The sequence below is a fragment of the Chiloscyllium punctatum genome, chromosome 1 (genome assembly GCF_047496795.1).
Source record: "Chiloscyllium punctatum isolate Juve2018m chromosome 1, sChiPun1.3, whole genome shotgun sequence".
NCBI classification, from domain to species: Eukaryota; Metazoa; Chordata; class Chondrichthyes; order Orectolobiformes; family Hemiscylliidae; genus Chiloscyllium; species Chiloscyllium punctatum.
The window spans coordinates 153,873,436-153,887,117 of record NC_092739.1 but is presented as its reverse complement, the minus strand read 5'-3'; the positions used below and the strand labels follow the sequence as shown (position 1 = coordinate 153,887,117).

Here is a 13,682-nt window from a genome sequence, read left to right as displayed (position 1 = left end):
GATTGCATTGACCTAGGCACTGGAAAAGATAATAGCAGAAATAGCCCTGTTGACCATGCAGACCCTTCCTCATTAACAAATGGGGGGCTAGTGCCAAAATTGGGAGAGCTGTCTGAGACGAGTCAAGCAACAGTCTGACTTCGCCTTATTCATGGAATGATACCTTGCAGACAATGTCTCAGACATTGCCATCCCTGGATATGTCTTGCCTAACCGGCAGGACAGACCTAGCAGAAATGGTGACGCAGTGGTATACAGTTGGGAGGGAGTTGCCCTGCGAGTCCTCAACATTGACTCTGGACTTCATGAAATCTCATGGTTTCAATTTAACCAAGGGCAAGCAAACCTGCAGGTTACTACACAAAATGTACTTTGGGTCATTTGGGGGGACCTCAATGGAGTTTTTCAGCAACAGTACTACTGATTGAGCTGGTCAGGTACAAAAGAATGTAACTGCTAGACTGGATCTGCAGCAAGTTGTGAGGGAACCACCAGAGTGAAAAACATACATGACCTCATCTTCACCAGTTAGCCTGCTGTAGATGTATCTGTCCATGACAATATCGATGAGTGACTGCCGCACAGTCCTTGTGCAAATGAAGTCCTGCCTTCACACTTAGTACCACACAACCCAATGGAGGTTATTCCATCACAGTACTAAATAAGACTGACTTTGAACAGATCTGGCAGCTCTAGACTGGGTATCCATGAGGTGCTGGGGCCATCAACAGTACAGAATTGTGTTCAAATGCAATCTACTTCCTCATTAATGGGTATTACTCCCACTCAACCATTACCATCAAGCTAGCAAATCAATCCTGGCTCACGGAGAGTACAGGAGGGCATGCCAGGAATGGTGTCAGTCTTGCCTGAAATTGACCTGGTAAAGCTACCAAAAAGGACTACTTGCATGCCAAGTAGCGCAAAACGTACTGCTGAAGCATTTGTGGTAATCTTCAGCCGGAGTGTCAAGTGTATGATGCATCTAACCCTCCTCCCGTGGTCCCCAGCGTGACCAGATACCATTGGATTACCAATTCAATCCATTCATTGTGAATGTCAAGAAACGCTTGGAAGTTCTGGATATTGCAAGGGCTATGGGGCCTAACAACATTCTGGTAATAGTACTGAAGACCTGTGCTACAGAACTTGCCAGGTACAGCACTGACATCTTCCCTACAATGTGGAAACTTGCCCAGGTATGTCCCACACATAAGAATCAGGACAAGTTCAACCCAGCCAATTAATGCTGCATCAGTCTACTCTCAACCATGAGTAAAGTGATAGAAGGTGTCATTGATAGTGCTATGAAGCATCAGCTGCTCAGTGAGGCCCAGTTTGGATTCCACTAGAGTCACTCTTCCCTTACTGCATTACAGTCTTGATTCAAACATGGACAAAAGAGCTGAATTTCCGAGGTGAGGTGAGCGTGACATCAAGGCTGGATTTGACTGAATGTGGCAACAAGGAGCCCTAGCAAAACTGGAATCAATGGATGTCAGGTGCTAAATTCAGTGGTGGTTGGAGTCATATCTGGCTGATAGGAAGAAGGTCATGGTTGTTGGAGTTCAGTCATCTCAGCTGCTGGACATCTCAGGATAGTGACATGGGCCCAACCATCTTCAGCTGCTTGACCTTCCCTCCATCAAGATCAGAAATGGGGATGCTTGCTGATGATTGTGCAATGTTCAATTATATTCACAACTCCTCGGACTCTGAAGCAGTCCATGTTCAAAAGCACCAAGATCTGAACAATATCTTGGGTAGGATTGACAAGTGGCAGGTAACATTTGAGTCTGTCAAATGCCAGGCAATGACCACTGCCCCTTGATATGCAATGATGTTAAATCACTGAATCCCTCACTATCAATATCCTTGGCGGGGGGGTAACCACTGACTAGAAACTCAACTGGACTCGCCACCTAAACACAATGGCGACAAGAGCAGGTCAGAGTCAAGGAAAACTGACTCCCCAAAGTCTGTCCACAAAGGTACAACTCAGGAGTGTGATGGAATACTCCCCACTTGCTTGAGTTCAGTTCCAACAACATTCACGAAGTTTGACAGGACAAAGCAGGCCACTTGATTGGCCCTACATCCACAAGCGTGCAGCAGCAGCAATGTGTACTATATACAAGATGAACTACAGAAGTTCAGCCAAGATCCTCAGAAACACCTTTCAAACCCACGATCACTTCTATCTGGAAGGGAAAGAGCAGCAGATACCTTAGTATGCCATTACCTTCAAGTCCCCCCTCCAAGCTACACACCATCCTGACTTGTAAGTGTTTGCTATTCCTTCACTCTCAAAATCCTACTATTCCCTTTGTAATAGCATTGTGGAGCAACCCAGGGCAGGAGGACTACAGTGGTTCAAGAATGCAACTCCCAACCACCTTCTCAAGGGCAATTGGGGATTGGCAATGAATGCTGACCAGCCAGCGACACCTATACCCCAGAAATGAATAAAGAAAAAGAACATTCAAGGTGACAGAATATTCTGCACTTAGCTGGATGGGTACAGCTCCAACAATGCTCAAAACACCTGCCACCATCCAGGACAAAGGATGCCACACCTACAATATTTATTCCCTTCACCCACAACACTCAGTCACAGCAGTACGCACTTTCTACAAGATACATGGCAGAGTTTCTCTAAAGCTCTTCAGACTATGTCTTTCAATGATCATTGTGAAGGACAAAGGCAGCAGATATATAAGAATATCACCACCTGCAAGTTCCCATCCAAACTATTCATGAGCCTGACTTTGGAATATGTTACTGTTCTTTCAGTGTCATTGGGTCCAAATTCTGGAACTCACTTCCTAATTGTACAGAAAGCATGCATGTCTAGAAGGACTGCAGCAGTTCAAGGAAGCAGCTTACTATCACTTTCTCAAGCGCAGTTAGGGCTGAGCGATAAAGGAGTAAAATGATAACATGAGTAAAAGAAAGACGGTAAAAGAAAGCAGCAGTTATAATCTTGCTGCAATGTTTTAACTAAAGAATGATAGCCCTCAAAATGCAGCATTCCTTTGACACCATTCAAATGTCTGCCCAAATTAAATACTGATGTCTGAAATCGGGGCCTCAAGACCTTGGAAAACCAAGATTTAGAGTTCGCCTGCTGGTGGAGGATATATAACTTTGCTGGTAACCTCTAACTCTATAAAAACAAGAAAAGGGATGAAAAATGCAAAGTCATTCATTTATGTATATTGAACCAATTTGTTTATGGATCAGATTGTGCACATTTTGCTTTTTGCTTGCAAACTTGATCTGTTTATTCAGTCAGTAAAATCATTAATCCTACAATCATTTAACTTTATCTTAAGAAACAATTCTTCCAAGAAGTGGATAACAATTGCATTCCAGGTAATGAGGCAGTGTCAATACCAGAAACTTGGCTGTTCGTGCGATGCTCCCCTGAGAATCCATCAACCCCTACATTTTTCGAAACAACGCACTTGTTTGAAATGGGTGAAGCCACAGAACGTACCTGCACTAGCTCCCTACCTCTCCTTCCTTTCCTAGAGTTAACCCATCTATGTGAGTGTATCTGAGACCCCCTCCAACAGATAACTGACATCTGTCACATACTCTTGCTTTTGCATATTCCTCATTGCTTCTAATTGTCTCTCCAACCGATCCATTCGATCTGATAAGATTCGCAATCGACAGCATTTATTGCAGATATAATCCACAGTAACCCTTAAACTCTCTTTAAACTCCCACATCTGACAAGAAGCACATATGACTCTACTCAAGGCCATTTTTGCTCCTTCACAATCTACAGATCCAGAAAATATCATAGTCTTATTCTTCTCCAAAACACTGCCCCAGGTTAGATTAATAGCTACGGCTTACATTTTAGGTTTAATCAAGAGACATATCTCCAAAAACACATAATCAAGAAAGAACCCATTGTACTCACGACTGCAGACTTTCTGTAGGCCACTTAAAACAATTAATAACTTATCTGATTCTGTGCTGTGAACTTTGCCCAAACAGTTCCTCCAAGATCGGTTGTGAATTTCACTTTGTTAATTTTCCTAAACGCACTCCGATGTCCAGTGATACATGAATTCAAACGGTAAAGGCAATACTGTGCAGGTTCACTCTGGTGTCACTTTCTTTTTCTCTCTCTCTTTCCTGCACTGACCTCACCATGTGCTTCCTTTGTCTGTGCGTCTCCCTTTTAAAACTGCTGTTGTTTTGACTTTATTTTTCCAAAGCTCCAAAACAATGCAACAGCATACTCTAGTCCCAAGCCTCCAACTCAGCACCGCCCTCTTGACCTGTCCATTGTCTTTTCCCGTCTTTCTGCTCCACCCGCCTCTCTGACTTATCACCTTCTCCCCCACCTTCATCTACCTATTCCACACTCAGCTACCTTCCCTGCAACCCCACTTGCCCTCCCATTTATCTCTTAGCCCCACAGCCCACAAGCCTCATTTTCTGATGAAGGGTTTATGCCAGAAACGTTGATTCTCCTCGGATGCTGTGCTTTTCCAGCACCACACTCTCTATTCTGATCTCCAGCATTTGCAGTCCTAACAACAGATGAAGGTTCATATTCTTAAGTGTTCTGATTTTACATCTTTGTTTATATTATGTTAAAACAACGTCATGAAATGCAAAATATAAAAAAATTTCAATTTTCTTACAGGTATTAATCTGGGATTATGAAGCTTGTCCAAAAGATAAACCAGAGTATGTTTGTAATAAGCTGACTAGTTGTAAAAGCTGTGCTATGGACCAGAACTGTCAGTGGGAAGCCAGGAATCAGGAATGCATTCCATTGCCTGGTATGTTTAATTTATGTCTTTCTGTTACTTTTGCAATATCTTGCAATGCTCTAATCTGTTCAGTGAATCTGATAGCTTTGCTCAACCCCCAGTCTTGATGTAGCAAGTGTTGTTCCCCAGGAGCGTGAATGAGTTGTTGAACAAAGAAGAAGTGCGAGCAGACAATTTTGTGGGGAGGATAGCAAGTAAGTTTACTGAGAATGGCTGTCCATTCTCAGTATTCCACTTGATGGTCCTTCTGACTGCTTAATTCTTTGATGTGAGCAGCTCCATCATTCAAACTCCTTATGAGCATCTAAAATCTGAATACAGGCTATTGTCAGGAGCAACCATTTAATACATGCTGTTACTAACAACAAACTGGCTTCCTAATGCAAGTAACATGACAAAATGGCTTCTCGGCTGCAAATTGACAACACTGCTTAAAAGTGCTTTTTAACCCTGCTAGAAGCTGCATTCCTGAGTACTGAATCAAAGATTAGCAGACCATAACTAGACTGGATAAGGCATTACTAGCCAGCCTAACTGACCTTGCCTTTGCAGGTGCGAAAAAAAAGATAAAAAAAAGCTTGTTTTTGTAAAGCAAAATTGACTCCCAGGAAATATCATTGGGCTTAAGTGGCTGTCAATAATGTCATTTTATTAAGCTTGGTAATTGTCTGAATTTGCTCTGTAACCATGTATGTACAACTTTTCAAAAAAGGTATGAAAATGGCTTTGTCTTAAGCCAGGTGCGCAGCCTTATCCTAGGAATTCAGAAGTGTTTAACGTCTGTGTTGCTGGACAATCTGTGCCCGGCCGTGACAATAAAGTGTGAAACCTTGCAGAACCAGAGCAAATTGCTAGTGTTCTTTTGACCAGTCACGAAACTGAGAGACCCCTCCCGTGGGTCGAGATCTTCACTTACCCACTTAATTGCCTTCTATCATACTGTTTGTGGTGTAATCTGTGTGGAATGTTTTATAATTCATGAACGTTGTATCACTGAATTGGATTAATGTAGTATTTACATTGTTCTCAGGCCTAGTCCCAGTCTAATGACAAGGAAAATTACCAGATGCAAGATAACCTGCTTCCTGGTTGTCTCCATTATGCATTACTTTGCAACATACTGCTTCCAACATGTTAGCCTGTGCACACAAGACAGTCCTTCTGATCCAGTGATCATCTGTGGCTTCTCTGAACTTCCTCCACTAAAATAATGTATTTTCTTGAATAGGCGGATCAGAACTGTTCCCAGTGCCTCAGATGTGATCTCACTAGCAAAGAGAAATTGTTTTGGAGATGTGTCCATATTCTGGTCTCCCTGCTATAGGAATGATGTTAAACTTGAAAGGTTGCAGAAAAGTCTTACAAAGATGTTGCCAGGGTTAGAGGGTTTGAGCTAAAGGAGAGGCTGAATTGGTTGGGGCTTTTTCCTTGGAGCATCAGAGGTTGAGCAGTGACCTTAAAAAGTTTTTAAAAATCATGAGGACCATGGATAGAGTGAATAGTCAGGTCTTTTTCCCAGGGTAGGGGAGTCCAGAATTAGAGGGCATAGGTTTAAGATGTGAGGGGAAAGATTTAAAAGGGTTCTGAGGGGCAGTTTTTTTCACAGTGAGGGTGGTGCGTGTATGGAATGACCTGCCAGAGGAAGTGATGGTATAATTACAGCATTTAAAAGGCATCGGCATTGGTATATGAATAGGAAGGGTTTAGTGGATATGGGCCAAATACTCTAAATGTGACTAGATTAGTTTAGGATATCTGGTTGGCGTGGAAGAATTGGACTGAAGGATCAGTTTCCATGTTGTATGACCTTCTGACTTTGCATTCTCCTTAACTTCCTTCAGTAATGATGGTTGGTTTATTCCTCTCTCAGAATTTTCCTTCTGACAGAAATAGCACTTAAATTGAATATTAAATTCTATCATGTTATGATTATTCTTCACAAGGGAAATTTTATTTGGAAGTCATCTGTTAAACCTGCGTCATTATCCATTACCAGATCCAAGATAGCCTGCTTCCTGGTTGTCTTCATAACACATTACTGCAGGATATATTGCTCCCAACCTGTGTGGCCTCTGCGTGGAAGACAATCCCTTTGATCCAGTGATCATCTGAGTGGCTTCTCTGAACTTCTGCCACTGAGTGGCATGGATAGGATAAATAGGCGAAGTTTTTTTCCATGGGGTGCGAGAGTCCAGAACTAGAGGGCATAGGTTTAGGGTGAAAAGAGAAAGATATAAAAGGGACCTAAAAGGCAACTTTTTCATGCAGAGGATGGTATGTGTATGGAATGAGCTGCCAGAGGAAGTGGTGGAGGCTAGTACAATTGCAACATTTAAAAAGCATTTGGATGGGTATATGAATAGGAAGGGTTTAGAGGCATATGGGCCAAGTGCTGACAAATGGGACTAGAGTAGGTTAGGATATCTGCTCTATGACTCTGAGTGGTCCTTGAAATAGTGGATGCATGGGTAGTCATCTTCCAAGATTCATTAGACTCTGGAATAGTTCTGTAGATTAAAGTATAGCTAATGTTAACCCCACTGTTGAAAAAGAGGTGGACAGAGAAAACAGGTAATTATAAGTTTTATGAGTCTGACATTGGTAGTGGGACAATGTTGCAGTCCGTTGTTACTTGTAGAATCAGACACAGTCAGCATGTACTTAGGAAAGGAAATCATGCTTGACAAACCTACTGGAACTCATTAAGGATGTAGTTAGGTGATCTGACTGGGGGAGCCAGTAAATGTGATTAACTTGGACTTTCAGAAGGCTTTTGACAAAGCTCCACAGAAACAATTTATGTGTAAAATGAAAGTTAGCTTTCATACTGAGGCGATTTGAGTACAGGGGCAAGGATGCCTTGCTGCAACTACACTGCATTGGTGAGGCCAGACCTACAAGGTGGGGGTAGTACATTGAGATGGAAAGAAAATTGGTGAGCAGATGGGACATATTGAAGAGCAATAAAGAGGTCTTTCTCTGAATGGCAGGCAGTCATAAGTGGGCAACAGCAGCGATTGGTACTAGGAACCCAGCTATTGACAATATGCATCAGTTATTTAAATTAAAGAACTAAGCGTATTATGTCAAAATTTGAAGATGACACTTAACTGGGTGGAATGGTAAACTGTGAGGAGGGTGCAGAGATGCTTCAGTGTGATTTGGGCATGATGAGTGTCTGGGCAAATGTGTGGCAGATATAGTATAATGTGAATATAATATGTGAATATTAAGGGTGGCACGGTGGCCTCACAATACCAGGGTCTCTGGTTCGATTCCAGCCTCTGGTGACTATCTGTGTGGAGTTTGCACATTCTCCCCGTGTCTGCGTGGGTTACCTCCGGGTGCTTTGGTTTCCTCCCACAGTCCAAAGAAGTGCAGGTCATGTGAGTTGGCCATGCTAAATTGTCCCGTAGCGTTAGGTTCATTAATCAGAGGGAAATGGGTCTGGTTGGGTTACTTTCGGTGGGTCGGTGTGGACTTGTTGGGCCGAAGGGCCTGTTTCCACACTGTAGGGAATCTAGTCTAATCTAATATATGTGAGGTTATCCACTTGGGTAGAAAAAAATAGGAAGGCAGATTATTAATTGAATGACTGTAAATTGAGAGAGGGCAAGCGAGTTTTGAGAAGATTTGTAGTTTAAGTTGAGGTTCTGGATGTAGGTTTGCTTGGTTTGTTTTCAGACATTCCGTCGCCATACTAGGTAACATCTTCTGTGAACCTTTGAATGAAGCACTGGTTGTATAGCCTGCTTTCTATTTATGTTTGGGTTTCCTTGGGTTGGTTATGCCATTTCCTGTGGTGACATCATTTCCTATGGTGATGTCATTTCCTGTTCTTTTCCTCTGTGGGTGATAAATGGAATCAAAATCAATGTGTTTGTTGACAGAGTTTCGGTCGGAATGTCATGCTTCTAGGAATTCTCGTGTGTGTCTCTGTTTGACTTGTCTTAGGATGGATGTGTTATCCCAGTCGAAGTGTCCTTCCTCATCCGTATGTAAGGATACTAGTGAGAGTGGGTCATGTCGTTTTGTGGCGAGTTGGTGTTCATGTATCCTGGTGGCAAGTTTTCTCTGTAGTCTTTGTTACAGTTCTTGCAAGGTATTTTGTAAATGACGTTAGTTTTGCTTGTTGTCTGTATAGGGTCTTCTGTTTTAGTATGTTGGGTTTGTGGGGCTACCATGATGCCAAGAGATCTGAGTAGTTTGGCAGTCATTTCTGAGATGTCTTTGATGTAGGGGAGATTGGCTAGGGTTTGTTGCTGAGAAATCGGCAGACTGTGTTCATTGAGTGCACCCTCCTCTCATTTATCTCTCCACCTTCAGGCTCTCTGCCTGTCTTCCTGATGAAGAGCTTTTGCCCGAAACGTTGATTTTACTGCTCCTCGGATGCTGCCTGAACTGCTGTGCTCTTCCAGCACCACTAATCCAGAATCTGGTTTCCAGCATCTGCAGTCATTGTTTTTACCCTGTGTTCATTGACTATCTGTTCTTTTTAAATACACTGTGTTGGTGATTTTCCTTGGCTCTGTCTAGTTCCTCTGTGCTGCAGTGTGTGGTGGCTCGTTGAAATAATGTTCTGATGCAACTTCGTTTGTGGTTGTTGGGATGATTGCTTCTATAGTTCAATATTTGGTCCGTATGCGTTGCCTTCCTGTAGATGCTGGTTTGAAGTTCCCTATTGGCTGTTCACTCTACTGCGACATCTAGGAATGGCAGTTTGTTGTTGTTTTCCTCCTCTTTATAGTGAAGGTGTGTCAGTAAAGGTATTATTGATGGTCTTGAAGGTTTACTGTAATTTGTTTTGTTTGGTGAGGACAAAGGTGTCATCCACGTAGCGGATCCAAAGTTTGGGTTGGATGGTTGGCAGAGCAGTTTGTTTGAGTCTCTGCATTACTGCATCTTCTAAGAACCCTGATATCAGAGAACCCATGGGTGTTCCAGTGGTTTGTCTGTAGGTTTTGTTGTTGAAGGTGAAGTGGGTGGTAAGGTCCACTAGCTTGACGATACTGTCCTTGCTGATGATGTTAGTATATGTGTCTTTGGTTCTTCTAATAATGTAGTCAGTGTTTCCTTGACCAGGTTGATGTTGATGGATGTGAACAGGGCTGTTACGTCAAAGGAGACCATTATTTTGTCCTCATCTATCTTGGTGCATTTGGTCTTCAGGAGTTTTTGGGTGGAGTGAATGGAGTGGCATGAGTCTTCTACTCAGTATCTTTTTTTAGATTAGATTAGATTAGATTAGATTACTTACAGTGTGGAAACAGGCCCTTCGGCCCAACAAGTCCACACCGCCCCGCCGAAGCGTAACCCACCCATACCCCTACATCTACATTTGCCCCTTACCTAACACTATGGGCAATTTAGCATGGCCAATTCACCTGACCTGCACATCTTTGGACTGTGGGAGGAAACCGGAGCACCCGGAGGAAACCCACGCAGACACTGGGAGAACGTGCAAACTCCACACAGTCAGTCGCCTGAGGCGGGAATTGAACCCGGGTCTCAGGCGCTGTGAGGCAGCAGTGCTAACCACTGTGCCACCGTGCCGCCCACTTAGTCTTTAGTGTAGCTCCTTGGCCAGTCTGTACATTGGTGTCCAGGTAACGAGACTGTAGGTCTGAGGGGTCGCCAGGTTTGTGAATTTTGGTTAATCTGTAGAAGTGTGGTGTATTGAATCCATCTGGTTTCAGTTTTTGGAAGTGGGTCTTCTTTATTTCTCCAGATTTCTGAAGTGTTTTGAGTAGGACTGTGATTCAGTTCTCTAGTTGTGGGGTCAGGTTTATCACCACTTGTTGATAAGTGTTGGTATCTGCAAGTAGTGCATTTACTTTCTCAATGTAGTCTCTTCGATTTAAGATGACTGTCAAGTGTCTTTTGTGTGCAGGTCGGCTGACAATGTTTTTATCTTTATTTAGTCTTTTTAGTGCTTTACTTTCTTGTGTATTGAGTGTGTTTCCTTCCTTCCATCCAAGACATCTCGGAAATGACTGCCAGACTGTTCAGACCCCTTGGCATCATGGCAGCTCACAAATCCACTAACACGCTAAAACAGCAGCTAATGAACTTGAAATATCCTATACAGACAACAAGCAAAACTAACGTCATTTACAAAATACCTTTCAAGAACTATAACAAAGCCTACATTGGACAAAGAGGCAGAAAACTAGCCACCAGGATACATGAACATCAACCAGCCACAAAACGACATGACCCACTCTCACTGGTATCCTTATAGAAGGATGAGGGAGGACACCACTTTGACTGGGACAACACATCCCTCCTAGGGCAAGTCAAACAGAGACACACACGAGAATTCCTACAAACGTGGCATTCCAATCGAAACTCTATCAACAAACACATTGACTTTGATCCCATTTACCACACCCTGAGAAAAAGAACAGGAAATAACACCACCATAGGCAGTGATGTCACCACAGGCAAGGGCATAACTAACCCAAGGAAACCCAAACATATAAATAGAAAGCAGGCTACGCCACCAGTGCGTCATTCGGAAGCTCACTGACGATGTTACCTAGTATGGTGATGAAAAGTCTGAAAATGAACCTTCCAGCTCAGCGAGCAAACCTACATCCTGAGAGAAGGCAAACTATATGTTGGCTTTCATAGGAGATTTGAGTACAGGAACAAGGACGCCTTGCTGCAACGACACAGCCACTGGTGACACCACACCTCAAGACTGTATGCAGTTTTGGTGTCCTCTTCCAAGGAAGAATGCTCTTGCTGTAGAGGAAATGAAGTGAAGCTTTACCAAATTGATTCCTGGAATGGCAGCACTGAGGAGAGGTTGAGTTACTTTGGATTATATTCACTGGAGTTGCATATCATAGAAATGTATAAAGTTCTAACAGGGCTAGATAGGTCAGATACAGGAAAAATACTTCTGATGGTGGGGGAGGCCAGAACCAGAGGGTCATAATTTATATAAATCTTCTCCATCAAAGATGAGGAGAAATTTCTTCACCTCGTGGTAAACTTGTGGAATTCAGTACCACAGAAAGTGGTTGAGGCCAAAGCATTGTGTTTTCAAGAAGGAGATAGATATACCTCTTATGGCTAAAGAGGTCAAGGGATATGGGGGAGTGAAAGCGGGATGAGGGTATTGAACTTGACACTCAGCCATGATCGTATTGAATAGCAGAGCAGGCTTAAGGAGTTGAATGGCCAACTCGTGCTGTCTTCTATAATTCTATATCTTGCAATTATGTTTTTTGACTTTCAACTAACAGTTGATGGAAACAATATTGCATTTCATTTTGAAGTGTTTAATTTTCAAATTTGGGCATTACAGAAACCATCTGTGGAGAGAGCTGGCACTTGGTAGGAAACTCGTGTTTGACAATCACCACGGCAAAAGAAAACTATGATAATGCCAAGTTATTCTGCAGGAGTCAAAATGCAGCACTTGCCTCTCTTACATCACAGAAAAAAGTTGAATTTGTTCTTAAGGAGTTACAGATTATGCACGTGTTGGTGAGTTCAATTTGTTTTATTTGGGTTGAACTGAATCTCTCAATTCTGATCAAGCATTTGTGTCTGTAAGAAAATAGCAATTGTGTTTGCTTTATGATAAGCCAATAGATTGTGTGTTTTGGGATTAGAGAACATTTTTCGCAACAGACTCAGCAAGCATAATTCCCTCAACAAAAAGTTAAACATGTGATCAACTTACGATAACTAATTGATAATTCTTGAATTGAAGACTGATTTGACCCAAAATAAAATTATAAGTTTTCAACTGAAAATTTTCATTTTGTGAATTTAGACAATACATAGCACGCTGAGCAAGCCTGTATTTATTGATTCTTAAGTGTGAACTATCAATTTATTTAATTCTTGAAGTTTTAAAGCAAACTTATACTTGAATGAAACCAAGTATGATTGGGATCTCTCTGTTTATCTACACTGCCAAGAATTTTACCATTATCCCAATATTCTGCATTCCTGTTGTTTTCTTCCAAAGTGAACCACCTCACACTTTTCTACATTAAACTCCATTTGCCACTTGTCAGCCCAGCTATGCATCTTATCTATGTCCCTCTGTAACCCACAACATCTTTTGGCACTATCCACAACTCTGCCTACCTTAGTGTCATCTGCAAATTCACTAGCCCATCCTTCTATGCCCACCTCCAGATCATTTATAAAAATGACAAACAGCATTGGCCCCAAAACAGATCCTTGAGGAAAGGATCTCTCCACTGGTAACTGAGCTCCAGGAAGAGTATTTCCCATCAATCACCAGCCTCTGTCTTCTTTCAGCTAGCCAGTTTCCACTAGATCACCTTCAATCCTTATTTTGTGCAGTAGCCTACCATGTGGTACTTTATCAAATACCTTACTGAAATCCATATATGCCACATCAACTGCTTTACCTTCATCCACCTGTTTTGTCACCTTCTCCAGAACTAAATAAGGTTAGTGAGGCACGATCTATCCTTCACAAAACTGTGTTGACTTAACCCTAATCAAATGATTCCTTTCCAGATGATTAGAAATCCTATCTCTTATAAGCTTTTCCAATACCTTACCCACAACCGAAGTAAGGCTCACTGGCGTATAATTACCAGGCAGCACCGACGCCCCTTCTTAAACAAGGGAACAACATTTGCTATCCTCCAGTTTTCTGGCACTACCCCTGTTGACAATGATGACCTAAAGATCAAAGCCAGAGGGTCAGCAGCTTCTTTCCTGGTTTCCCAGAGAATTCAAGGAAAAATCCCATCCGACCCAGGGGTCTTATCTATTTTCAGATCTTCCAAAATTGCTAGAACCTCCTCTTTGTCAACCTCAATCCCATCTGATCTTGTAGCTTGTATCTCTGTATTCTCACTAACATTGCCCTGTTCCAATGTAATA

The 13,682-nt window shown here is 42.4% G+C and overlaps 1 protein-coding gene across 1 annotated transcript in view; it reads left to right on the top strand.

Moving 5' to 3' along the window:
- Window positions 1–13,682, top strand: part of atrn (attractin) — a 394,002-nt gene that overhangs the window by 138,723 nt on the left and 241,597 nt on the right. The window contains exons 14-15 of the mRNA XM_072577202.1: window positions 4,670–4,808; window positions 12,115–12,296. Of these exons, the coding sequence (XP_072433303.1) occupies window positions 4,670–4,808; window positions 12,115–12,296 (321 nt within the window). The remainder of the gene's footprint in view (window positions 1–4,669; window positions 4,809–12,114; window positions 12,297–13,682) is intronic.